At 39.6% G+C, this 26,058-nt stretch overlaps 1 protein-coding gene across 4 annotated transcripts in view; it reads left to right on the top strand.

Annotated features, from left to right (window-relative positions):
- LOC126416171 (uncharacterized) overlaps positions 1–26,058 on the top strand; it is a 106,154-nt gene that overhangs the window by 39,836 nt on the left and 40,260 nt on the right. For all 4 annotated transcript variants that reach the window (XM_050083771.1, XM_050083754.1, XM_050083746.1 and 1 more), the window contains one exon: positions 9,316–9,444. In XM_050083771.1, coding sequence (XP_049939728.1) covers positions 9,316–9,444 — 129 coding nt within the window. The remainder of the gene's footprint in view (positions 1–9,315; positions 9,445–26,058) is intronic.

Genomic DNA, 26,058 nt, shown 5'->3' with positions numbered 1-26,058 from the left:
AGAGTTACAACTACTGGTTTATATAGGAGCACTCACTGCACTGAATATACACACTAGGCAGAGATCAGAACCAACCAACACACAGAAGAAACCCACAAAACCAGCATGGCAACACAGGCTACGGATCAGAATAGAAAAACTGAGAAAAGACGTCGGACAGCTAACACAATTTATAAGAAATGAAATATCAGACAAAAAACTAAAAAGGTTAGGTAAAATCTCACAACAAGAAGCGATAGAGCATTTAGATGAAACGAAGCAGAAATTACAAGCTTTGGCCAAATGACTTAGAAGATACAAAAAAGTGAAAATAGAAGGAAACAAAACCAAACATTCAACACAAACCAAAAGAAATTTTACCAGACAATAGATAACACACACATTAAAATAGACAATCCACCAAACATAACAGGCATGGAACACTTCTGGAGCAACATATGGTCAAACCCGGCACAACATAACAGGCATGCACAGTGGATACAAGCAGAAACAGACACATACAAGATGATACCACAAATGCCTGAAGTGATAATTTTGCAAGATGAAGTCACCCGAGCAATTAAGTCTACTCACAATTGGAAAGCCCCTGGAAAAGATAAAATAGCAAATTTCTGGCTAAAGAAGTTCACCTCAACACATTTACATCTAACTAAATTATTTAAGTTACATTGCAGACCCATACACAGTCCCTGATACACTTACACAAGGAATAACTTATCTGAAACCTAAAGATCAAGCAGACACAGCAAACCCAGCAAAATATCGCTCCACAACGTGCCTACCAACAATATACAAAATATTAACCTCAGTCATTACACAGAAATTAATGACACATACAACACAGAACAAAATTATAAATGAAGAACAAAAAGGCTGCTGCAAAGGAGCATGAGGATGTAAAGAGCAACTGATAATAGATACAGAGGTGACATATCAAGCTAAAACTAAACAAAGGCCGCTGCACTACGCATACATTGGTTACCAAAAGCTTTTGATAGTGTACCCCACTCATGGTTACTACAGATATTGGAAATATACGAAGTAGATCCTAAATTAATACAGTTCCTAAACATAGTAATGAAAAATTGGAAAACCACACTTAATATCCTAACAAATTCAAATAATATCACATCACAGCCAATACAGATTAAGCGTGGAATATCCAAGGAGACTCATTAAGTCCTTTCTGGTTCTGCCTTGCTCTGAACCCACTATCCAACATGCTAAATAATACAAATTATGGATGATATAAAACTACTGGCAGCAACAAATAAACAAATCATCCAATTACTAAAGATAACAGAAGTATTCAGCAATGATATAAATATGGCTTTTGGAACAGACAAATGTAAGAAAAATAGCATAGTCAAGGGAAAACACACTAAATAAGAAGATTACATATTGGATAACCACAGCGACTGCATAGAAGTGATGGAAAAAACAGATGCCTACAAATATCTAGGATACAGACAAAAAATAGGAATAGATAATACAAATATTAAAGAAGAACTAAAAGAAAAATGTAGACAAAGACTAACAAAAATACTGAAAACAGAATTGACAGCAAGAAACAAGACAAAAGCTATAAATACTTATTCTATACCAATAGTGACCTACTCGTTTGGAGTAGTGAAATGGAGTAACACAGACCTAGAAGCACTCAATACACTTACATGATCACAATGCCACAAATATAGAATACATCACGTACATTCAGCAACAGAAAGATTCACATTAAGCAGAAAGGAAGGAGGAAGGGGATTTATCGACATAAAAAACCTACATTATGGACAGGTAGACAGTTTAAGTAAATTGTTTATAGAACAAGCAGAAACTAGCAAAATACACAAAGCAATCACTCATATAAATACACTGGCTACACCACTGCAATTTCATAACCACTTCTACAACCCTTTAGATCGCATAACATCAACAGATATGAAGAAAGTAAATTGGAAAAAGAAAACACTACATGGCAACCACCCATATCATCTAACACAGCCACACATCGATCAAAACGCATCCAACACATGGCTAAGAAAAGGCAATATATACAGACGGAAGGATTCATGATTGCAGTACAGGATCAAACAATAAACACCAGATATTACAGCAAGCATATTATTAAAGATCCCAATACCACAACAGATAAATGCAGACTTTGCAAACAACAAATAGAAACAGTAGTTCACATCACAAGCGGATGTACAATACTAGCAAATACAGAATACCCCAGAAGACATGACAATGTAGCAAAAATAATACATCAACAACTTGCCATACAACATAAACTTATAAAACAACATGTTCCCACATACAAGTATGCACCACAAAATGTACTGGAGAATGATGAATACAAATTATACTGGAACAGAACCATTGTAACAGATAAAACAACACCACATAACAAACCTGACATCATACTCACCAATAAAAAGAAGAAATTAACACAATTAATAGAAATATCCATACCCAATACAACAAGTATACAGAAGAAAACAGAAGAAAAAATTGAAAAATACATCCAACTGGCTGAGGAAGTCAAAGACATGTGGCATCAGGATTAAGTTGACATCATACCAATTATACTATCAACTACAGGAGTCATACCACACAATATCCACCAGTACATCAACACAATACAGCTACATCCTAACTTATTTATACAACTACAGAAATCTGTAATTATTGATACATGATCAATTACCCGAAAGTTCCTAATTGCCATGTAAAATATACCATACAGTTAAAAGGAAGTCACGCTTGATCAAGGTCCGCGTCACTTTCCATTTTTAACCAGACATAATGTCTGAGACAGCAAAGAGAAATAATAATAATAATAATAATAATAATAATAATAATAAGCTGTTGCTTTCAAATGACTGATAATTAACAGGTAATGAGATAGGTGGTGACCAGCCCCTATTTTTTAGGAACCTTCTTGGAATTTGTGTGAAGTAATTTAGGAAAACACATATTAGATTGGCTGGTGAACTAACAATCTTATGTCTTTATTATATTAAAAGTATATCCTCAGGTCAGTTCATTGTAGTAACTCACACAACGCAATCACAGCTACATGGACCTCTGGTAATATGGTAAGGAAAGAGGGGGATTTTCAAAGGGCAAAGCAAACTGACAGTTGACAATGTATGCTGCAAAGTAAAACATGCTTTGCAAACAATAGATAAGGCTGTGTTGCCCACTTAACACATTAATTCTGTTTTGTGTTCATTGAACAGAATGGGCATCCAGAAGAAAACTGCAGTGACTGCACCAGCACACTTTATATAAACGCAAAAAACTTCTTACTTCCTTTGTACAGCAGTCATTCAAAATTGTGTTAACCAGAAGACTGTACTTCTGACTGCTCTGAAATATTTGGCTTTTCTTTAACTAGTTATAACCAAAAATCATTTGGATTCATTGAGTTTAGCTTTTGTTGAGATGGATGTGCAAATGTAATCATAACAGTAAAGACACAACGTAGTACTGGTACAAAGGAGAAAAGAAAACAGTTTAATGGCTACATTTGACTGTTGCAAAGAGTATGTGACATTAAATGAAAGTAGTTAAAAGTCACAAGTTTACAAGCCCTGCCCTGTCCCGTCTAAATTACATTGGCATCTAATCCTCTGAATGAATTTCAAAGTGTGAGTCCTTTGCATTGTTCACAGCTGTTTTACAATCAGTTATATTCTTGTAAAAAGCAAGATTTTTGGTATCTACCCAAGTTTACCTGAAATGCTTTTGGAGGAGAACATGAATGTCTCTCATCTTTGCTTCCTTGAAGGCTCTTCTAAATCACATAATATTTGGTTCCATGGATGAATAGGCTTTGTCTCATCTGCATATCCCTTCACCTTCAACAGTGTCCATTCTGTAGGCCACTTCACCTCTTAATAGTGCATTTCCACGTTTACATCTGACGATCACAATCTGTTTTACATGGGCAAATCTGAAGTATCTCTGACCGGGTGGCTTAATAAGCTCAGCAGCTGCAGCTTTCCATCACCAGTTCTTGACATCTATTCCTATTGGTAAAACTGTTCAACACTTGAGTACAAGATGCCCAATACCCAAGAAGCACCCTCCCAAGTGCATGAACTGTGGTGGCCCATTTTACACACTGGGAATTCGGCTATGCACCAGCACAATGCAAAAGTGCTTCCCCAGATCCAGGTACTATACACAGCCAAATGCTTCGCCACCTTAGTGACTGTAAGTAGACAAAGTATCATGGTAATGAAACTTCCTGCCTGATTAAAACTGTGCGCCAGACAGGGACGAAACTGTGTGTTGGACCGGGACTTGAACCTGAGACCTTCGCCTTTTTTCACAGGCAAGTGTTCCACTGAATGAGCTACACAAGTGCCCTCACAGCTTTACTTCTGTCAGTACCTCATCTCCTACCTTCCAAACTTCACAGAAGTTCTCCTTCATAAATTGCAAGACTAATGGTTCTGGAATAAAGAGAAATGGAGACAGGGCATAGCCACAGCCTGAAGTTTTCACTCTGCAGCAGAATGTGCACTGGTATGAAACTTCACGGCAGATTAAAACTGTGTGCCAGACTGTGACTTGAACCTGGGACCTTTGCATTTTATAGGCACATGCTCTATCAGCTGAGCTACTTGGCATTGCCAGGAAGTTTCATATTAGCACACACTCCATTGCAGAGTGAAACATTCACTCTGGAAACTTCTCCCAGGCTGTGGCAAAACCATGAGTCCACAGTTCCTTTCTTCCAGGAGTGCTAATCCCACCTGTGAAGTTTGGAAGATAGGAGATGGGTAGCAATATGGAGAGCTCTATACGACTCCCTCAGTACTTGAAAGACAATTGAAAACTACTCTCTGACTCATCCTTTAGTCTCTTGTGCAGCTGGCTCATCACAATATGCCAGTCACTACTCTTGATGAACTGTGGTATCGTGTTGAAGCTGCATGGGCAGCTAGCTGTATCTGTACACGCCATCCAAGCTCTGTTTGATTCAATGCCCAGGTGTATCAAGGCCATTATTATGGCCAGAGGTGGTTGTTCTGGGTACTGATTTTTCAGGATCTATGCACCCAAACTGCGTGAAAATGTAATCACATGTCAGTTCTAGTATAATATATTTGTCCAATGAATACTTGTTTATCATCAGCAATTTTAATGGCCAGTAGTGTACCACTTCACAATTAAGGTATTGCTGTGGTATTTCTCTCTCTGCCAAGCCATGGGACTTCCGGGAAATGATCATGCTCATACATTATCTATCGAAGGCTCCACAGAGGAGTTGCTGACTTAAGGGTGCATTTTACAAAAGTGGGAAGAAGAGTGGTTGGCGAAAATCCAACTTGGCAAACTTCAGAGTGGAGAATGTCACTTTGCCCCTTTCAAAGAGAAGCTGTGCTCCTATTTTTTATCTGTATTGTTTGTGCTTACCTTACACATGCACACTTACTAAGGCAAGAGAACCTGTCTTAGTGCTTCAGCAGAGTGACCCTGACAGTCCATCATGCTCTTATACATGTTCAGACTCATGTGATCTATAATGTAGATTACACCACAATGAGTCATCACTATTGATTCTAGCAGATGATGCAACAAATACAGCCTGCATCTTAACCTTCCTATGGTAAAGTGGACATTACAACTAACTTTGAAGACTCATTTTAGTAGTCCATTTATGCGGTGGAGTTGGAGAGTCCTTGTGGCCAGGGACAGTGGTTTGTGTGTGTGTGTGTGTGTGTGTGTGTGTGTGTGTTGTCTACTTTAGAAGAAGGTCATTTAGCCTAAAGATCACATGTTTAGAAAACCTTTTTGTTGTGCCTTTCAGTGACTCCATTTCTCCTCTATATGGTGAATAGCAGTCTCTCTTCTTCGTAATGTTGTTATTATTTCAGCCTGGATTTTTTGCAGTTTAGACACTGCGATTGGATGATACCTTGCTTTTACGTTATGTCTTCACACCGACAATACCGAAGAGTGGTCTGCACCCCGTTGGTATCACAGAATGAGCTTGGAAGGAAAGGCCGCACTTGTCTCTGTACGGGCAGTTGGATACCTTGTGTGCCACATGGTTGTCTCTGTCAGACACACACAGTATTTGTAGGTAGTAATGGGTCCAAGCAGTACTCTGTTGATAGCCCCTGCCTCTTTATGGGACTAGCCGTAGTACTTCTTGCAATGACTTCCTTCCCTTATAGTGCTGTATCAGAATCCAGTGGGACTGCATGGTATTATAGTCAATTCAGAATTTAACTTATTGTTGCATATAATGTATATAGCATTCATTATGGGTGCTGACTGTGTTCAGTGGGCAGAGAGAATGCTGTGGGCTGCAGCACTGGTGTGGGCACATCATGTGCATTTGCTTTGGTCAAAACGATATATTGGTAGTTTCTCTACCTTGTTGGATAATGGCCATGTGTTTGACTTTGAGTGAACTAGAGTGCTTTGGATTGTGGAACTGGATAATAAATAATGCCATATCAATTAGGACCAGTGATGGCCACATGAACAGTGATGGAAAAGCTCTGCATGAAACTTGTTATTGGTCATAATACAGGGTGTACCTAAAAGAATCATCCAATTTGGCACATCTATATTTCTGAAACTAATAAGCATATACAATGAATTTTGTTTTTCAATGAATGGGAAACTCAAAGTTTTTATTCATACCTTTTTGTAGGTGTTCAATATGTCCCCCCTTGGGATACCAGCATATATCAATGCAGTATTCAGTTTGTTCCCCCACTCCAGCGAGCGTTTCCTGAACTACAACTTCCACAGTTGCTTTTATGTGATGTCTCGGTTCATTCATTGTTGTTGGTAATAGAGGCACATAAACAGAGTCTTTCATAAACCACCATAAGAAATAATCACATACAGCCTGGTCTGATGATCTTGGAGGCCAGTAATATAAGGCTGAATTATTTGGTCTAGTGTGACTGGTCCGTCATTCAGTAATCCATTGATGTAAAAATTTCCCCACTTTCAAATGCCAGTGTAGCGGTGCCCAATCCTGTTGGTAAATGAAGTCGTTTGAACCAGTCTCCAACTGTGGAAAAAGAAAGTTCTCAAGAATATCAAGATATGTGCTTCCTGTAACAGTATTCTTGGCAAAAAAAGGACCATACATCTTTTCCCATGAAACTGCACAAAACACATTAAAGTCTTGAGAGTTCCTCTCATGTTGTACAACTTCATGTGGTTGTTCCGTACCCCATATCCTCACATTATGATTGTTCACCTTTCCATTTAAATGGAATGTTGCCTCATCACTAAACACTAAGCATGGAAGAAAACTGTCATCCTCCATCTTGCCAAGAATGAATTTACAAATCTCCACATTTTGTTGCTTGTCACCCTCATGAACAGCTTGCAGTAGGTGAATTTTGTATGGTTTCGTGTCTAAACATCGACGCAGCACACGCCAGACAGACTTCTGGGGCATGTTGAGCTGTCAAGCTGCATGGTGAATGGATTTCTGTGAAATCCTTGTGAAACTATGGCAGATGCATTAAACTTGTGTGTCAAGACACTCGGGGATGGCCCGGTGATTTCCCTTTATACAAACAACCTGTTTCTCAGAATTGTTCATGCCATCATCTAATGCTCTATGCTGTAGAAGGATCCACACCATAACTAGTTCAAAAGTCATGCTGCACTGCACAAAACGTACAACACAAAATGCTTTCTGTTGCCTGACACCATTTTTACTAGAACTGAAGTGAGCGCACACTGCTGCTACCTAACGGGAAGCATGTAAAACTCGAGAGTTTGCTCTTTCCAACCGTACATTGTTCATGCACATACTTCAAATAACATAATAGTTATTTTCTTTTTTAATTGGACGATTCTTTTTGATACACTCTGTACATTGCGAGTACACCCAGCTGAGAGAAATCCCTATCAAGCACATGATTTTTTCAATATACTTGTGTTACTTCACAGGGTTGCTAAGATGCTGTTTAGTGTACATATTACCACTATGACTTTTGTCATTTAAGAGATCTTAAAAATCCCCTAATTTATGAACAGAAGTGTGTAAAAGGCGGTTTGATTTAATCTGCCAGTTAAAACCAGTGAAGATATTTGATCCATTATTTGTATCCTTTCATTTTTGCTATTATTAAGCCTTTATAGACACACTGAGTGCAGTACATTAATAATAGTTTATAGTTAAAAAACAACCGAGAGAAGTAGTTTCATGTCGCCACGTATCTTCGTTAATTTCTAGTTTAAATGTTCATATCTCTGATGGTTTTACATGATCTGATGTCCACAGCAAATTGTTTGTGTGTGTGTGTGTGTGTGTGTGTGATTTAATCTTAAATTTTCTTTAGTTACTTGGAACAGTTTCTTTGGCATCTGCTAGATGGTGGCTATTTCTTGTAATTATTTCGCCTTAGTTGTATCAAGAATAGTTATTTAGAATTATTTGTGATACCTGTTAAGTGCTCCCATGATAGCCGAATGTCATTGTAATATAATTGCAGCTCATTTTAATGTTGTAGATAAGACTAGTACATTGAATTTGTGAAGTAATTAGGAAATAAAATGGCTAATTCCAAATTGTGTATTCATGCAGTCTGCTAATAGTGTTGATTCAGCTTGTTTAATGAGACATTTCCACCATGAATGCAATGAACAGATAGCCAGTTACATGACTTAGATCTTGGCGGGATTTTAGTTGATAACTTTATTATTAAATAGTTGTTGGTTTCTAGAATGAAATTTTCACTCTACAGCAGAGTGTGCGCTGATATGAAATTTCCTGGCAGATTAAAACTGTGTGCCGGACCGAGACTCGTACTCAGGACCTTTGCCTTTCGCGGGCAAGTGCTCTACCGACTGAGCTACCCAATCACGACTCATGCCCCGTCCTCACAGCCCCCAGGCTGCAGCTAAGCCACGTCTCCGCAATATCCTTTCTTTCAGGAGTGCTAGTTCTGCAAGGTTCGCAGGAGAGCTTCTGTAAAGATTGAAAGGTAGGAGACGAGGTACTGGCAGAAGTAAAGCTGTGAGGACGGGGTGTGACTCGAGCTTGGGTAGCTCAGTCGGTAGAGCACTTGCCCGCGAAAGGCAAAGGTCCCAAGTTCGAGTCTCAGTCCGGCACCCAGTTTTAATCTGCCTGGAAGTTTCAGTTGTTGGTTTGTTTCTTATTTTTAAGTGGTGCTGAATTTCTTTTCATGTGTGTATGTGTGTGGGGCATATATTGTAGATGTTAATTTTTTAAATTCCAAAATGGAATTGGATAATTGTTAAGAGGTTTCTGGTTTTCATTATGAAGACTAATCGTTGATTGTGAAATATTTTTTTCAGAAGGCTACACAAGCATAAGTGTGCGTGAACCTCTAGCAAAAATCAAAGCTCAGACAAAGGCGGCAAATCAGCGCAGCAGGACACAGGAACTTGTGGACTCTCATTATGCCACTGTCTCTGATGATTCAGGTATATTCCATTTCATTACATGCGTGTTTCTGTTTTGAGACCTGATTATTTTATGTATGTTTTCTCTTTTGAGAAATGTATACACTGTATTAATACTTTCAGATGTATGGTGTGGTATGTATGCGAACTGATTGTCTCATTTACTGGTAGTGAAACAAATATATTTATAGTTTGCAGGTTACGGTCTTTAACTTGCTGTAGTATGGGGTGCATAAAAAAGAATCATCCGATTTAAAAATATCATAACTGTTATGTTATGCGAGATATGTGCATGAACAACTTACTGTTCGAAAGAGCAAACTTTTAAGTCTTACATGCTTCCCACCAGGTAACAGCAGTGTGCATCCACTTCAGTTTAGTAAAAATGATGTCAGGCCAACCGAAAGCATTTTGTGTTGTACATTTTGCACAGTGGAGGTCAGTAATAACTGTTCAGTATGACTTTCGTACCAGGAATGGTGTGGGTCCTCCTACAGCACAGAGCAGTGGACAATGGCATGAACAATTCTGAGAAACAGGTTGTTTGTGTAAAGGTATATTGTTGGGACGGCCCTGAATGTCTCATGTAGAAGTTTAACGCATCCACCATAGTTCCACAAGGAGTCCGCAGAAATCTGTTCACTGTGCATTCGACAGCTCAGCATGTGCCCGATGTCCATGTGACATGTGTTGCATTGACATTCGCACATGAACAATAAAAAATTCGGCTAGTGCAAGCTTTTCACGAAGGTGACAAATGACAATGTCTGGAATTCTGTAATTTTGTTCTTCGCAAGATGGAGGACGATAGTTTTCTTCCATGCTTAATGTTTAGTGATGAGGCAACATTCCATTTAAATGGAAAGGCAAACTTTCATAATGTGAGAATATGGGTAAGGGACAACCACATGACATTGTACGACATGAGAGGGACTCACGAGAATTTAATGTGTTTTGTGCAGTTTCACAGGAAAAGGTGTGGGGTCCATTTTTTTTTTTTTGCTGAGAACACTGTCACAGGAAGCACATATCTCAATATGCTTGAGAACTTACGTTTCCCACAGTTGGAGACTGATTCGAACGACTTCATTCACCAATAGAATGGCATCTGGAAGTGCTGGAATTTTTAAAACGGGCTTACTGAACAATGGATCTGTCACACTGGACCAAGTAATTCAGCCGTACATTACTGGCCTCAAAGGTCACCAGACCAAACTGTATGTGATTATTTCTCATGGGGGTTTATAAAAGACTGTTTATGTGCCTCTGTTACCAAGAACAATGAATGAACTGAGACATTGCATAGCAACAGCTATGGAAGCTGTAAATCAAGACGTGCTTGCTGCAGTGTGGGAAAAATCCGAATTCCGAATTGACATATGCTGTGCATCTCAAGGGGGGACATATTGAACACCTGCGAAAAGGTATGAATAAAAACTTTGAGTTTCCCGTTCATATGAAAACAAAATTCATTGTATATGCTTATTAGTTTCAGAAATATAGACGTGCCAAATAGGATGATTCTTTTTGATACACCCCGTATTATGAGTTGTAACATTCAGCATAGTTTTTCCAGGGAACGATCAAAGCAACTTTTTTTTAAACTAGCTTGTAATCACACATTTTATTCATAGAATTACTGGTTTCAATTGTGGAAAACAGAAGTTCTGTAAGTAAAATCTGTGGTATTCATCTGGTTAAATAAAAGAAACAGGATTATTGTAAGAGTATGAATCAAGGCATTCTCAAAAACAGCAATTATACTCCATTCTACAAAAAATGAGGGAAATGGAATTGTATAACAAGTAAGTGGACAATATTTTAGAAGTAGACATTCCATGTATCTTCGTCCATTTGGTAATGTTCACTTGTTTGTTTGTTTGTTTCTTAGAATTTGAAATGAAGAATAAATTTACACATTTGTTACATTCTGTTCTATTCAGTGATCTTGAAACTACTTGAATGTAGATCTCCGGTCTCTGAGCACAAAGAAAGAGCTACGTCATCTGTATTGTTCACCGTGTTGAATTTGGGCAAACAGTTTTGATCAATCAGTAGGTGATTAAGATAATTTATTTATTGTTAATATTTGCAGCCATTCTGCCTCAGTTGCTATTTCTATTATGTTTATCATGTAGATAAGGACAAATGATACTTGTCTTTTGCAGCCAAATGTCTATTTTGTTTTTAACCAAAGGTGTTTCGCCTAATCATATTGGTTGGTCCCCACCCCTGAATCAACCACCCTAATTATATTGGACATATTTAGTGATTTTTTATGTTTCCCATTCTATTTGTGTGTCCATTGGCTCTTGTATGGTTGGTAGATAACACAGTACAGGTTTCCTGTCGACTGTATGTAGCTAGTGTGCATTTTGCTGTACATGACCTTTTTTTCTACACACTGTGTGTTCATGTGTTGTAGTGTGCAGAAAGAAAAGTTATGTGCATTGAAATGCACAGTTAGTATGTCAGTTGACTGGAAATCCATACTGTGTTCATTTATTGCGTACACAAGAAGAAATGGACGTATGAAAAGAATGAGAAACAAAAAAGACTGATGATGCCTAATGTGAATAGTTGAAACATTTGGTTAAAAGCAAAATAAACATTCAGTTACAAAAGATCGATGATACTGCATGATACACACATTCACTTATTTCTGTTTATGAACTGTTTTTCATTATCTGTGAGCATGTCTTTGGTAGGGTACTATCAGATCATCCAAAGGGTGCAATACTTCATTAGAAATGCCCTTACAACCAGACTAATTCACTTTTTCACATAACCTATGAATTTTTAGTTATAGTCTGGCAAATGATAACAGAAAATTTAGTGCTACAGAAACATTTCATGTGCTTTGTATCTTTACTGTGTACATCCTGCAGGAAATTGACAAGTGTTTACAAGACCGGAACTTCATTATCTGTCAGCTTTTAAGTGTATCTCTGTTGTCAGAACAGGTCCAGAAGTGTACACAGTATTTCTGAGAAAAAGATATTTAATGTGCTGATGAGAGTGATAAACTGCAGCTTTTGCAGTAAATGTGTCTGACATGAGTAGTGATAGGCAATGCATCACTTCAAATACAAAGTATGTAGCAATATATTCAGTTCAGATTGAGACATAGGTGCCCTAGCGTATTTTAATATTGGTTTATAATACTTAATGAGTACTTTCTTAATTCATTTGTCAGTTTTATTTCCAGTAGTGCCATCTCTAAGCAAATGAAGTCAGTTTAGCTAAAGTGGCTTTTGCAGTGCTTACACCATTTAATTTTATGAATTACACATATGATACTTTTAAGGTTTGATTAATATACACTCCTGGAAATTGAAATAAGAACACCGTGAATTCATTGTCCCAGGAAGGGGAAACTTTATTGACACATTCCTGGGGTCAGATACATCACATGATCACACTGACAGAACCACAGGCACATAGACACAGGCAACAGAGCATGCACAATGTCGGCACTAGTACAGTGTATATCCACCTTTCGCAGCAATGCAGGCTGCTATTCTCCCATGGAGACGATCGTAGAGATGCTGGATGTAGTCCTGTGGAACGGCTTGCCATGCCATTTCCACCTGGCGCCTCAGTTGGACCAGCGTTCGTGCTGGACGTGCAGACCGCGTGAGACGACGCTTCATCCAGTCCCAAACATGCTCAATGGGGGACAGATCCGGAGATCTTGCTGGCCAGGGTAGTTGACTTACACCTTCTAGAGTACGTTGGGTGGCACGGGATACATGCGGACGTGCATTGTCCTGTTGGAACAGCAAGTTCCCTTGCCGGTCTAGGAATGGTAGAACGATGGGTTCGATGACGGTTTGGATGTACCGTGCACTATTCAGTGTCCCCTCGACGATCACCAGTGGTGTACGGCCAGTGAAGGAGATCGCTCCCCACACCATGATGCCGGGTGTTGGCCCTGTGTGCCTCGGTCGTATGCAGTCCTGATTGTGGCGCTCACCTGCACGGCGCCAAACACGCATACGACCATCATTGGCACCAAGGCAGAAGCGACTCTCATCGCTGAAGATGACACGTCTCCATTCGTCCCTCCATTCACGCCTGTCGCGACACCACTGGAGGCGGGCTGCACGATGTTGGGGCGTGAGCGGAAGATGGCGTAACGGTGTGCGGGACCGTAGCCCAGCTTCATGGAGACGGTTGCGAATGGTCCTCGCCGATACCCCAGGAGCAACAGTGTCCCTAATTTGCTGGGAAGTGGCGGTGCGGTCCCCTACGGCACTGCGTAGGATCCTACGGTCTTGGCGTGCATCCGCTCATCGCTGCGGTCCGGTCCCAGGTCGACGGGCACGTGCACCTTCCGCCGACCACTGGCGACAACATCGATGTACTGTGGAGACTTCACGCCCCACGTGTTGAGCAATTCGGCGGTACGTCCACCCGGCCTCCCGCATGCCCACTATACGCCCTCGCTCAAAGTCCGTCAACTGCACATACGGTTCACGTCCACGCTGTCGCGGCATGCTACCAGTGTTAAAGACTGCGATGGAGCTCCGTATGCCACGGCAAACTGGCTGACACTGACGGCGGCGGTGCACAAATGCTGCGCAGCTAGCGCCATTCGACGGCCAACACCGCGGTTCCTGGTGTGTCCGCTGTGCCGTGCGTGTGATCATTGCTTGTACAGCCCTCTCGCAGTGTCCGGAGCAAGTATGGTGGGTCTGACACACCGGTGTCAATGTGTTCTTTTTTCCATTTCCAGGAGTGTAGTACCACATTTATCAATTTCTTCTGCTTCCCATGATAACGTTTTAGACAATGGGATCTATAACTGAAACACAAGTGAAAGAGAGCAGTAGTAGTTTTGTGATCAGCCTGTCAATGTTGGATCATGCTATCGTTTTTATGTCATGCAGTAGAACAATTGCTGTTTTGGACTAGTTTTGAAACAGTTGACATTCTTGTTCTCCAGGACTATAAAACTTTAATTATAACAGATTCATGTTGACACTGACTACCAGAGTATTTTCTTTTGCACTTCATAGTCACCATGTTCTCAGTTAGGCAAGGGACAAAGTATGATGTTCTTAGGCAAGCAGAGTAAGAAGTTGCAGCTCAACATCTAGCTTACACAGAGATTGCTAGTTCCAATATAGATTCATTGGTGAAATATTTTTAACTTATGCATTACATTAAGACTGTCAACAGTATCATTAAAGCAACACAGTTTTGGGCTATCGACAACAAGTTTGTTTTTCAGGAGTCAATGAGAAAAAGGACAGGACAAAAAGTAGAAAGTTGTATTAGGATTAAATCACTCTGAATACTATGCTCAGACTGAATGTTTTTGAGAAAGTTCAGGTGGCTGTATAAAAAATGTTCGGTAGTAATCCAAGATTAAAAAGCAAACTGACAAATAGAGGAAAAGAGGGTGAAAGACTGGAAAATGAAAATTTAAAAAGGAGTAAGATGCCATTAATGAGGGCAAGACAGAAATGTAAATAATTTTTGTTAAGGCTAAACGGAAGAAGTCTTTAGTAAAAAGTTTAGGGCGCAGAGTAATAGAATATGAAAAGGTGCAGTAAACATTTAGAGGAGGGGTACCGGAAAAAGTAGAGAGAGACTGGATAGTAAAGAAAGTTGTCAGAATATAAGGTAAGGTAAGAACAGACTATGTAATGAGTACCTTCGTGGTGTAGTAACCACAAAGATCCTTGTTGCTGAATTGAGCATTGTGTTTTGCAACAGAACATTGCTGTTGTGTAAGTTCTGTTCCTGTTTGGCTATTCTTACAGAAGTAGTTTTGTGTGTGTGTGTGTGGGGGGGGGGGGGGGGGGGGGTTAAACAGTGTTGAACACTGAATATTGTTTGTTCATTAGCAAACATGAGTGACACAAGCAACTCGCCACTGTTTGAGCTTGTTTTGCCATTGCTTTTGCCTGTAATAAGATTGAATGTGTCATTAACAAAAATGCTAGATGCAGATTTTGAGTGTGAATGTGATTAAAAAATTAATAACTGAATGGCAGGGAAATAGCGGATACTGTACGGCTTATACGATTGACACAGTGCTGTACAGAAAATGGAAAACCACTGTGGATGAAACTGAAAGACTTTCGAGAAGCTTGAATCATACCCATGGACACAATTTATGGAAATCACGACTTTTTAAAAGGAAATGACTGTCTGAAAAGGTGATAAATGGGTTGCATATTCAGACTCAAAAGAAGGTACTTGCAGTTTATTGACTACTCTAGGTGTCAGGTATAAGAGCCCACTTTTGTCAGAACAGTTATGTCCTCAAAATATATGAGTAGTAATGTCCTCTTCAGTGTCGCAACAGGATTGTTTTATGTCGTTTGCCTTGTCGTTATGCTTCCATTCACACATAGGCAATGCACTGTGGGAGAGGGTTGAGAGCTTGTGCTAAAGTAACTACTACCGCCTCTATGATTCTGAAAGCTACCAATATGAATGCTCATCACAACAAACTGGGTGATATTCAACCAAGTGGCCATTTTCAAAGTCATAAACCAGGGTTGTCACAGGTTCTGGAAATCAAGGAAATTTGAAAAAAAAGAAAAGAAAAACCCACTGGAAAAATCTCATTTTTGTTTCAATAGATGAAATGGTTTGTTTACTGAGGTGTCGTGCATCATCGCTAGCTGAGTGCAGCTGAGAACCTGCACCACTTCCCTACTCCCTCGTTACTACTGCTTCTGTCCTTTCTACAACTCCCCTGAGCTTGCAGTCACTTCTTGCCACTAGCCTAGCAGCTGCCAACGAGAGGCAGGGACGTATGAAGAGTGGCTTGTTTGGATCTGATTCTTAGAGACTGTTGACACAGTGGCCAGAGATATGGTGGTCATGTGTGCACGAGTTGTGCCTAAGTGATTGTGTAAATGTGTGTGTGCTCTCATTTTATAACAGAAGCCATGGCTGAAAATTTAGTTGTGAGAGTGTGACTCTCTTTTCTATGTGCCTGTCTGCGTCTCGGCAATCATCTTCACAGTGTTTTGGTACCTATCACCATTATTATTGATTCTCAGAGTATTTGAGCAAGTTATCTATTGCATGGATTGATCACCAAGGTTCATTTCATCAACACGTTGTCTGTGGCTCGTGAATAGCTGGCCACACAAGTGGATTTCCCGACAGGCCAAAACTGCAGGCCGTTTCTGCTGGCTTCTGTAACGGATCTGGCCTACCGATCTGAAGCCATTTGGTTCCCACTAATGTGCAGGCTCTGCCCATTGGATCTGGTCTCACCAATCTGTCCGCAGACAGGGTCTGTTTGTGTGTGGCGTAATGCAGTGGACCCAGGACTGCGGTGCTCCTCAGCAGGCCCGAGGCCATGGGCGATGGACTTCAGGAATTGCTACTGTCTCTTCAGAAGTACCTGCAAAATAAGAGGTATAACACAGTGGGTAATAACCGACGACAACGAACATAGTGGAACCAACATTTAATTGGTGATCACCTACAGTGTTTGTTTACACAATGCTTTCCCATCTTATACACTTCTTCAAGAGGTGTTCTTCTTTCTGTGGCTATTTCTGAATCAGTGAAGGTATTTTAAATGTCTTGCATCTCTGAGGAAATGTGTATTTTTGTCAGCAAATGTGTTTTGTTTTATTGAAGTAAAATAACATCAGAGGTCTTAATGAAACACATATAACATTTGACTTGCTTTTTCCATCTAAAAGCAGTTAATTACAAAAGATGTTGATGTTAGTACTTAAGATATTTGCTCACATCAGGAAACATCATCTGCTTGCAAGGTCCCCCCCCTCCATCGTTTGCACATAATTGTTTTGTGTACCATAACTGCAAAGACAGATTTTCAACTTGTGTCTTAACTTACCATTGAGATCTGAAAATCTTGTCACAGAAAAATGCTACAACTTGTCGGGAAATCAGGAAATTTCACTTGGGGAAAGTTGTGGCAACCCTGTAAACCGGGTCCAGGATTGGGTGAATTGTATTACAAGTATGACCCACCACACTGTTGGTAGATTCCCATTCCAAATTACTCAAGCCAGCATCACAGACAGTCTGCCCCTGGCATAACTACCATAAGCATTAGTGCAGTTAGCGGTAGGCATAAAGCATTGCAATGGTTCAAAAATATCGATAGTCTATAGAGAACCTCAGCCTTTAAAGCCATTAGGACAAAGGCATGACAAACAAGGCAGGGAACAAGAAGAGGTTGCTTTACATGTTTCTGGACACAACTAATCAATCTGATAGCTCTATAAAGGTTTATGAAGTGATAGAATTTCTGGCTGGACTGTTGAATAGTTTGCACTTCTCATACTCTCAAGCCTATATGTGAAATTATTTCGGTCTGTGATGCAAAGGTTTATGAGATCTTCAGAGACTGGAACAGATAGACATATTTAGACTATGAAATTCTGTATCTTCTCTGATTCTTGTAGTTCAATACAAACATCCATTCTATTATGTACACGGCAGATGAACCTGTCTGGTCCATCCAAGGTACCCTCTCCCATACAACATTACGAAAATAGTTGAGATTCTATTGGGTATCAGAGCATGTGGGAATTAGGAGCAATTAAGTAGTGAATTCAGCACCCAAGAAGGCCTCTACAATACCTATAGTAGCAAAACCACATCCCCTTTTATGCTTAAATCTTGGTGTTGAGGAACAGGGCCTTATGTCAGTGTGAGGAGAAGTAACTCGAAATGAAAGAGAACAAACTAGGTGTGGTGAAACTGACTGTACAGCCATGATGCAGCTGTATTCAGGTACCGAGGGAAAAAGATGTCCTGTTGCATTGCCTCTGAGTGAGATGCTAGCAGTTGACATGATTTCCCCATCCAATGAGAGGACTCACTAGATTTGTGGTGTATATCTCTCTGTATCCCAGATTTTATGTGAATGCACAGAGAAGGCATCCCAAATTAGTCTTGAGGATCAATCTTATTTTGAGAGATGGCAATCAAATTTTGAAATATTTAATACATTCTTTTTCATTTACCCAACTTTTTGAGAGAGGCTTTAGGAACACTTAAAATTTTCCTCAAGTTGATTTATCAGACTAGCTCTTCTATTTTTAATGTCTCCAAATGTTTTAGATCTGTTCATGCATTTTCTTTTGTTGTAGTATTATTATTAGCTTATTGTTCTTTCTGGCTAATTTTTTAACATTGACTGCACATGACTAATGACTACATAACTGGATTTCCTTCACAAAAGCTATTACTACTACAGCAACAGCTTTTAGTGCAGTTACCACAAAAGACTGGGGCTCAAGTCTTTGACACACGTTTTTAACGTGTCACAAAAGTTTGTCATTGTGAATGCTTGATGATACTAACCTGGTTCGAGCCACATCTTCGTGTGTAGCGCGTAAGGATGTTGACTCATAACTGAAAACTTTTCTGGATATTGAATGGTGTTAAACAGTGATGGTTGGAATTGTTAATTGTTCCTTATGTGACAACAGATGGGCTACTGTATACTTCACTTCCTAACTTGACTCAAATAAGCACAAATTTGAAACAAGAAGTTGACAGAGTACGTTCTAGAGGCTGACAGAGTACTTTCTAGAGGCTGACTACTGCATGACTGCAGATATCAATACGGAGAGGTTAACACAGTGGTCATGGTATACAGACTCGTTACATAGATATTAATTTATTAATAGCTAGCTGTTGACTAAAGATTTTTGGATGGGCCAGGCTGCGTAAAGACTTGTGTGTGAATATTTTTTTATTTTGGAAAATATATATTTCTTTATAAAACTATATGGTTGAAATTTACTAGAGTGGATGAGCTATAGATTCAGGCAATAATTCGTTTTATCTAATAAGTTGCTAGTAAATTACAAAAGGTTACAGAACTATTTTGTGTGTCTGTGCTGGGAATTATCAATTTACAAGTACAGTTGCCATTTTTGAAATGATTATATTTGTGCAAATTCCTGATAAATGGTTTGATTGATTGATGATTGGTGTTATTCAAATTTAGGGCAACCAGAGTACAATGGTAAACTTGGGACTTAAACAGGTGTAACTGCACCAAAAGCAGTAGTAATTTTTGATGTGTCCAAACTTCAATACTATTTATCTTTTAAGTTAGTTATACTATTAATAACATAAATTCATGAATGCAGCAATAGATAAAATAAGAGCAATGCAACCACTCATCTAGGCAAGGATGCAAGGAAGGTGTAGCGGGAAAAAGGCAAGTCTTTGGACAGATGACTTCGTGGCCACACAACGAAACAAAGTGTGTACAACAAACAGAGAGGGCACCTCTCCCTCTTCTTATGCTTTCCAGTGAAACTAAGCAAGCAACTTTAATCAGCATACTGAAAATTATCATCTGAATTATGAATTTGCCTCGATTATGGTCTGAATAGCATTTTGACAGATTTGGACAGGCACTACATATACATGATATGGATAGCTGCACTCAAAATAAATATCAAGTGGAAGAGCAGCATGTTCTGTTTCAAATACTCTGCTAAAGAGTAGAACCTTTAATTTCAGGAAGATACTTAGTTCTTTTAGTAAACTAAATATTTCTTCATTTTTTTATTTTTAAACCATTCCTTTGTTGCTTCAAAATTCATGGAGGAATGTTCCATCTACGATCTACGCAACTAATTGAGGGCTTCCCCCCCCTCCCCTTTCGATACATGTTTCACTACTTTTATTTGTGAAGCATCTTCAGTGGCTTGTAATACATGTTTCTCTTTATACATACAATAAATGTGTTAAGTGGTAGTTACAGTACGTTACTACGTTACATTTTGTCTTGTTTTTCTCTTGTTTTTATTAGAATCAACATTTTTAGCTGAAATTTCGTGATTTGCATTTATTGTTCAGTGTTACTTACAATTAACAGCACTGTTGGCCCATATGTATGGTCCTGGAGATGTGTTCATTAGTCTTTATGCTCCAATTGGCCGATTTCTGGCATTCTTTCATCAACATTTTATTCAATACATGACATACATCACTTGCACTTTGTATTTTGTGTTGTGTTTTCTGTTTGTAGTGTTGCCAACAGTCGTGTGTGTGTGTGTGTGTGTGTGTGTGTGTGTGTGTGTGTGTGTGTGTGTGAGAGAGAGAGAGAGAGAGAGAGAGAGAGAGAGAGAGAGAGAAGTGAGAAGTGACAGAGAGGGGATGAGTCATTAATTATTTATCCTGGTTATGTTTTTAGATATCTGTTTGTTATTGTTTTAGTGGCCAACATGGTCAGAGAGTAGTTGTTTATATAGATTTGATCACGGGGTACCTTCTTTTTCGTTGCAATGGCTATTTGTATGTGGAAGTTTTCATACAATGTCAGGAGCTTTTTGTTATGATTATTCATTCTAATAACTGTCATGTCATGTTCCATGCTGGATGGTTCATGTCCATGTTTTATCAGGTGTTCAGCGAAGGGAGGATGGCTATTTTCATATTTTCATCTTCTTATATGTTCTTTATATCTAATTTTGAAGTTCTTACCTGTCATTCCCACATGTACTGATTTATATTCTTAGTTCCTACCTGTCATTCCCAGATATACTGATTAAATTCTTGGTACTCCAACTGGTTTATATCTGCTCCTCGGTACTTATCTGGTTTGTCTGTTGTTTGTAAATGTGACTGGAATGTGGTTTTATTTCTGTAAGCAATGTGTAATCCCCATTTCTTTAATATATATGCCATCTTGTGTGTTGCTTTGTGTTTGTCTGTTAAAGTGTGCCATTTTTTTTTTCTGTTAGTCATGTTATGAGTGTTATTGTTTCGTGTTTCCATGTGTGCTGTAATGTTTATGGGGATCTTTGGTGTTTGTGTTCTGGGCTTGTTTTGAGTTTCGTTTAGCTGTGTTTTAAGTTTTTGGCTGAGCTTTTGTACTATATGGACATTGTAACCATTATTTGTGACTATGAGTTGTATTGTTTGTAATTCTTTTTCATAGTTTTATTTTCCGGCTGCGATGTTATTTAGTCTGTGTGACATGTGTTGTAGGGCCGCTAATTTTTGATTTTGCAGTTGGTTGGATGAAGCATGTGTAATAGTGTCTGTGGCTGTTGACTTTCTGAAGATGTCAAATGTGTGTTTATTGTTCTCTCTCTTTATTGTTATATCCAAGAAATGTATTTGCTTTTGTGCTCCTTTTTCCATGGTGAATTGATTATTTTTACGTGTACTGTTTATGTCTTTATGAAGTTTATCAGTTTTCTCTGTTGGTTCATCTACCATACAGATTATATCATCCACATATCCCTCAAAGCAATCATATCTCAAAATTACTTCAAATTTGGAAAGGAATTTTGCTGACAAGAAGGTGGGCTTCCAATGGGATCCCCAATCTCAGGAACATTGGCAAACACATTCATCAACCACATAGAAAACACAATCTTAAATATAGTCATCATAAAGAAACAATACAAAATTGTTTACTGGTACAGATATGTAGATGAAGTAATCTCTATGGTAGATGAACCAACAGAGGAAATCAATAAACTTCAGACAGACATAAACAATACACATAAAAATAGTCAATTCACCATGGAAAAAGAAACACAAAAGCAAATATATTGGTTGAATATAACAATAGGGACAACAATAAACACACACTTGACATCTTCAGAAAGTCAACAGCCAAGGACACAATATAAATGCTTCATCCAACCAACCGCAAAATAAAAAATTTGTGGCCCTACGACACGTGTCACACAGACTAAATAACATCCCAGTCAGCAGAGAAAACTATGAAAAAGAATAACAAACAATACAACTTGTAGCCACAAATAATGGTTACAATGCCCCCCCCCCCCCCCCTCCCCATATATTACAAAAACGCAACCAAAAATTTAAAACACAGCTAAACAAACTGAAAACAAGCACAGACCACAAACACCAAAGGACACTGTAGACACTATAGGACACATTGAAACATGAAACAGTAACACTCATGACATGACTAACAGAAAAACATGGTACACTTTAACATACAAACACAAAACTACACACAAGATAGCAAATATATTAAAGAAACAGGGATTACACATCACTTACAGAACTAGAAATACACTCTAGTCACATTTACAAACAACAGACAAACCAGGTAAGTACCAAGGAGTATGTATATATCAGTTAGAGCACCATCAATATAAAACAGTATATCTGGGATGACAGGTAGGAACTTGAAAACTCGATATAAAGAATGTCACACACACACACACACACACACACACACACACACACACACACACACACACACAGCAAATGAAAATATCAAACCACATACACAACACAAAAAGGTGAGTGATAAAGACACAGAACACACAACGACAGTTGGCAACACCACAGACCGAAGACACAACACAAAATATAAAGAGCAACTGATGTATGCCACGTGTTGAATAAAATGTGAGTGAAAGAATGCCAGAAATCAGCCAACTGGAGCAGAGAGGTAATTTAACACATCTCCAGGACCATACATGTGGACTAACACCGTTGTAAATCGTAACAAACACCAAACGATAATTTCACATCACAAAATTTGTGCTACAGAAGTTGATTGTAACCTAAAAAACAAGAGGAAAAACACAACAAAATGTAACGTAGTAACATATTGTAGCTATCACATAATACATTCGTTGTATGTATAAAAAGGAACGTGTATTAAAGGACACTGAAGATGCTTCACAAATAAAAGAAGCAAAACACATATGACAATAAACAAACTGCTTTGAAGTACTTGCATAAACGGAATATACCTCCATGAATAAATATTTCTTATTGCCACACATATCAATTTATGAATAATCTTTTGTTTGTGGCACGTTCACAACTGTTCTGCAACATGTTCATGCGAAACAAATCAGCCACAGTTCTAAAATATTTTTATTGATCGAAGCGTTGCACACAGAAGTAACTGTACTCTTCCATGATTCAAGGTCTTAGCCCAAACCATCAGCTGTATCTGAAATCTTGGGGCTTTGCTGGTTTAGAGTGTTTTGCATGAAAATTATTTGAGTTACATCTGTTTTCAAACTGGAATTTAGTCCAACCATTGCATTATGCGTGCACTCTTCTGACAAAGGGAGCAATACTTCATGTTCACATCCATTACTGTAAACAAGAAAATTTGCTGGTTTTAGAGGGTTGTGAGCGAGAACTATTTCAAGTTACGTGAGACCTCAATGTGTAATTTTGTCTACCCAGCCCATGGAGCATAATAGTAATCTGTGAATATTGATCGTACTGCTATATTTCAATACAAATCATGTTAAATTGCCTCTAAACTGAATTATTTCACATAATTATAAGACCTATAATACAAACAATGTCAAAAGAAACTAACCAACAGCAAAAATTTCAAATGACCCTTCCCCATGTAGGAGTTCATGTTCTGCATCATTTGCAGCTAAATAGCAACTAAGTCTTGTGTGGATCATTTACAGTTGATAGGAAAAGAGGTGAAGTAACACCGATTTTATTAAGCCAGGCTAATGGCAGACTCCTGATTCAGGAAAGATGCAATATTAGTTTTCCTCCATAGACTTGCATGCATTGCCAGATGCTTGTTGAAATGTTGCCTTAGAAAATACTCTGGGACACATGAGGAAAAGGAATCTTAATTATATGTTATGCTCCAGGAAGTTATGTGGTCATGTTCTTGTAGCTTCAGGAGATACCATTCCCTCTTCAACAACATGACCCTGTTGAAGGCCGCTATGCAACAAACTTTTGTATCCAGACAACACCCTGTAGACACATTTCAGTATTATGAAAAGTGTAGTTGCTACTCACCTTACAGCGGAGATGCTGAGTCGCAGATAGGCATAATGAAAAGACTATCAGTAAGTGAGCTTTTGGCCAATAAGTCCTTTGTCAAAAATAGGCAAAACACACACACACACACACACACACAGTCTCTGGCTGCTGAGGCCAGACTGCAAGCAGCAGCACATGATGGGAGAAGCAGCCAGGTGATGACATTAAGAAGTGGCTGGGGCAGGGAGGGGTTGGGATAACAGAGTAGGCCTGCTTGTGGGAGCATGCAGGGATGAGGTGAAAGAGAGAAGGGCAAGTAGGTGCAGTCTGGAGGTTGGACAGAGGGCAGGGTGGGGGATGACTAGTAGAAAAGGAGAGAAGTACAAAGACTGTGGGTGCGTTGGTGGAATATAGAGCGCTTGTGTAGCGCTGGAATGGGAAGAGGCTAGATGGATAAGGACAATGACTAATGAATCCTGAGGCTAGGAGAACATAGGATATATTGCAGGGAGAGTTCCCACCTGCACAATTTAGAAACGCTGGTGTTGGTGTGAAGGATCCAGATGGCACGGGCTGTCAACAAGTCATTGAAATGATGAATGTCATGTTGGGTAGCATGCTCAGCAGTGGTCCAGCATTTTCTCGGCTGCAGTTTGTGATAGTCATTCATGCGGACAGACAGCTTGCTGGTTGTCATGCCCATGTAGACTGCAGCGTAGTGGTTGCAGCTTAGCTTGTAGATAACATGACTGGTTTCACATGTAGCCCTGCCTTTGATGGTATAGGCGATGCATGCGACCCAACTGGAGTAGGTGGTGGTGGGATGATGTATCTTGCATCTAGGTCTATTACGGGGATTTGGAGCAGGGATTGCATTGGGATGGACGAGGCTATTATGTAGGTTCAGTGGGTGGCAGAATACCACTGTGAGAGGGATGGGAAGGACAGTGGGTAGGGCATTCCTCATTTCAGGGCACGACAAGAGGTAGCCGAAACTCTGGCAGAGAATGTGATTCAGTTGCTCCAGTCTTACATGGTTCTGAGTCACAAGGGGAATGTTCCTCTGTTTGCCTGATGGTGGGGCTTTGGGAGGTGGTGGGTGACTGGAGATATAAGCCACAGGAGTTCTGTTTTTGTACAGGGTTGGGAGGGTAATTAGATCCGAGAAGACCTCAGTGAGACTCCTTGAGAAGGACCACTTGTCGCTAAGTTGCGATGGCCATGGCTGGCTAGGTGGTTTGATATGGGTAGAGATACTGATGTAACCATATTCGAGGCAGAGGTCAGCATGGAGGAAGGTGGCTTGTTGGTGTGGTTAGGATCAGGTGAAGCGAATGGAGGAGAAGGTGTTGAGATTGGGGAGGTATGTGGATAGGGTATACTCACCCTTGATCCAGAACACAAAGATGCCATCAGTGAATCTGAACCAGGTGAGGGATTTGGGATTCTGGGTGTTTAGGAAGGATTCTTCTTGACTGCCAATGAATATGTTGGCATAGGATGGTGCCATGCAGGTGCCCAAAGCTGTACCCCAGATTTGTTTGTAGGTAATGCCTTCAGAGGAGAAGTAATTGTGGGTGAGGATATAGTAGGTCATGGCCTCTGAGGAGGAGGTGGTTCGTTGGGTGTTGGGAAAGGTAGTGTTCAGTAGTGGTAAGTTCATGGGCATTAGGGAGGTTAGTGTAAAGGGAAATGGTATCAATAGTGAAGGACAGGGCACCATGTTGTAAAGGAACAGGAACTGTAGAGGGTTAGTAGAGGAAGTGGTTGGTATCTTCTTTATAGGAGGGTAGGTTGCAGGTTATAGACTGAAGGTGTTGGTCTAAGAGAGCTGAGATTCTTTCAGAGGGGGCATAGTAAATGGCCACAATGGGCCATCCTGCGTGGTTGGGTGGTATGCACTTCAGGAAG

Source organism: Schistocerca serialis, chromosome 1, assembly GCF_023864345.2.
Source record: "Schistocerca serialis cubense isolate TAMUIC-IGC-003099 chromosome 1, iqSchSeri2.2, whole genome shotgun sequence".
Classification (NCBI taxonomy): Eukaryota; Metazoa; Arthropoda; class Insecta; order Orthoptera; family Acrididae; genus Schistocerca; species Schistocerca serialis.
Note: the sequence above shows the minus strand (reverse complement) of the source record. Positions and strands in the feature narration are given on the sequence as shown.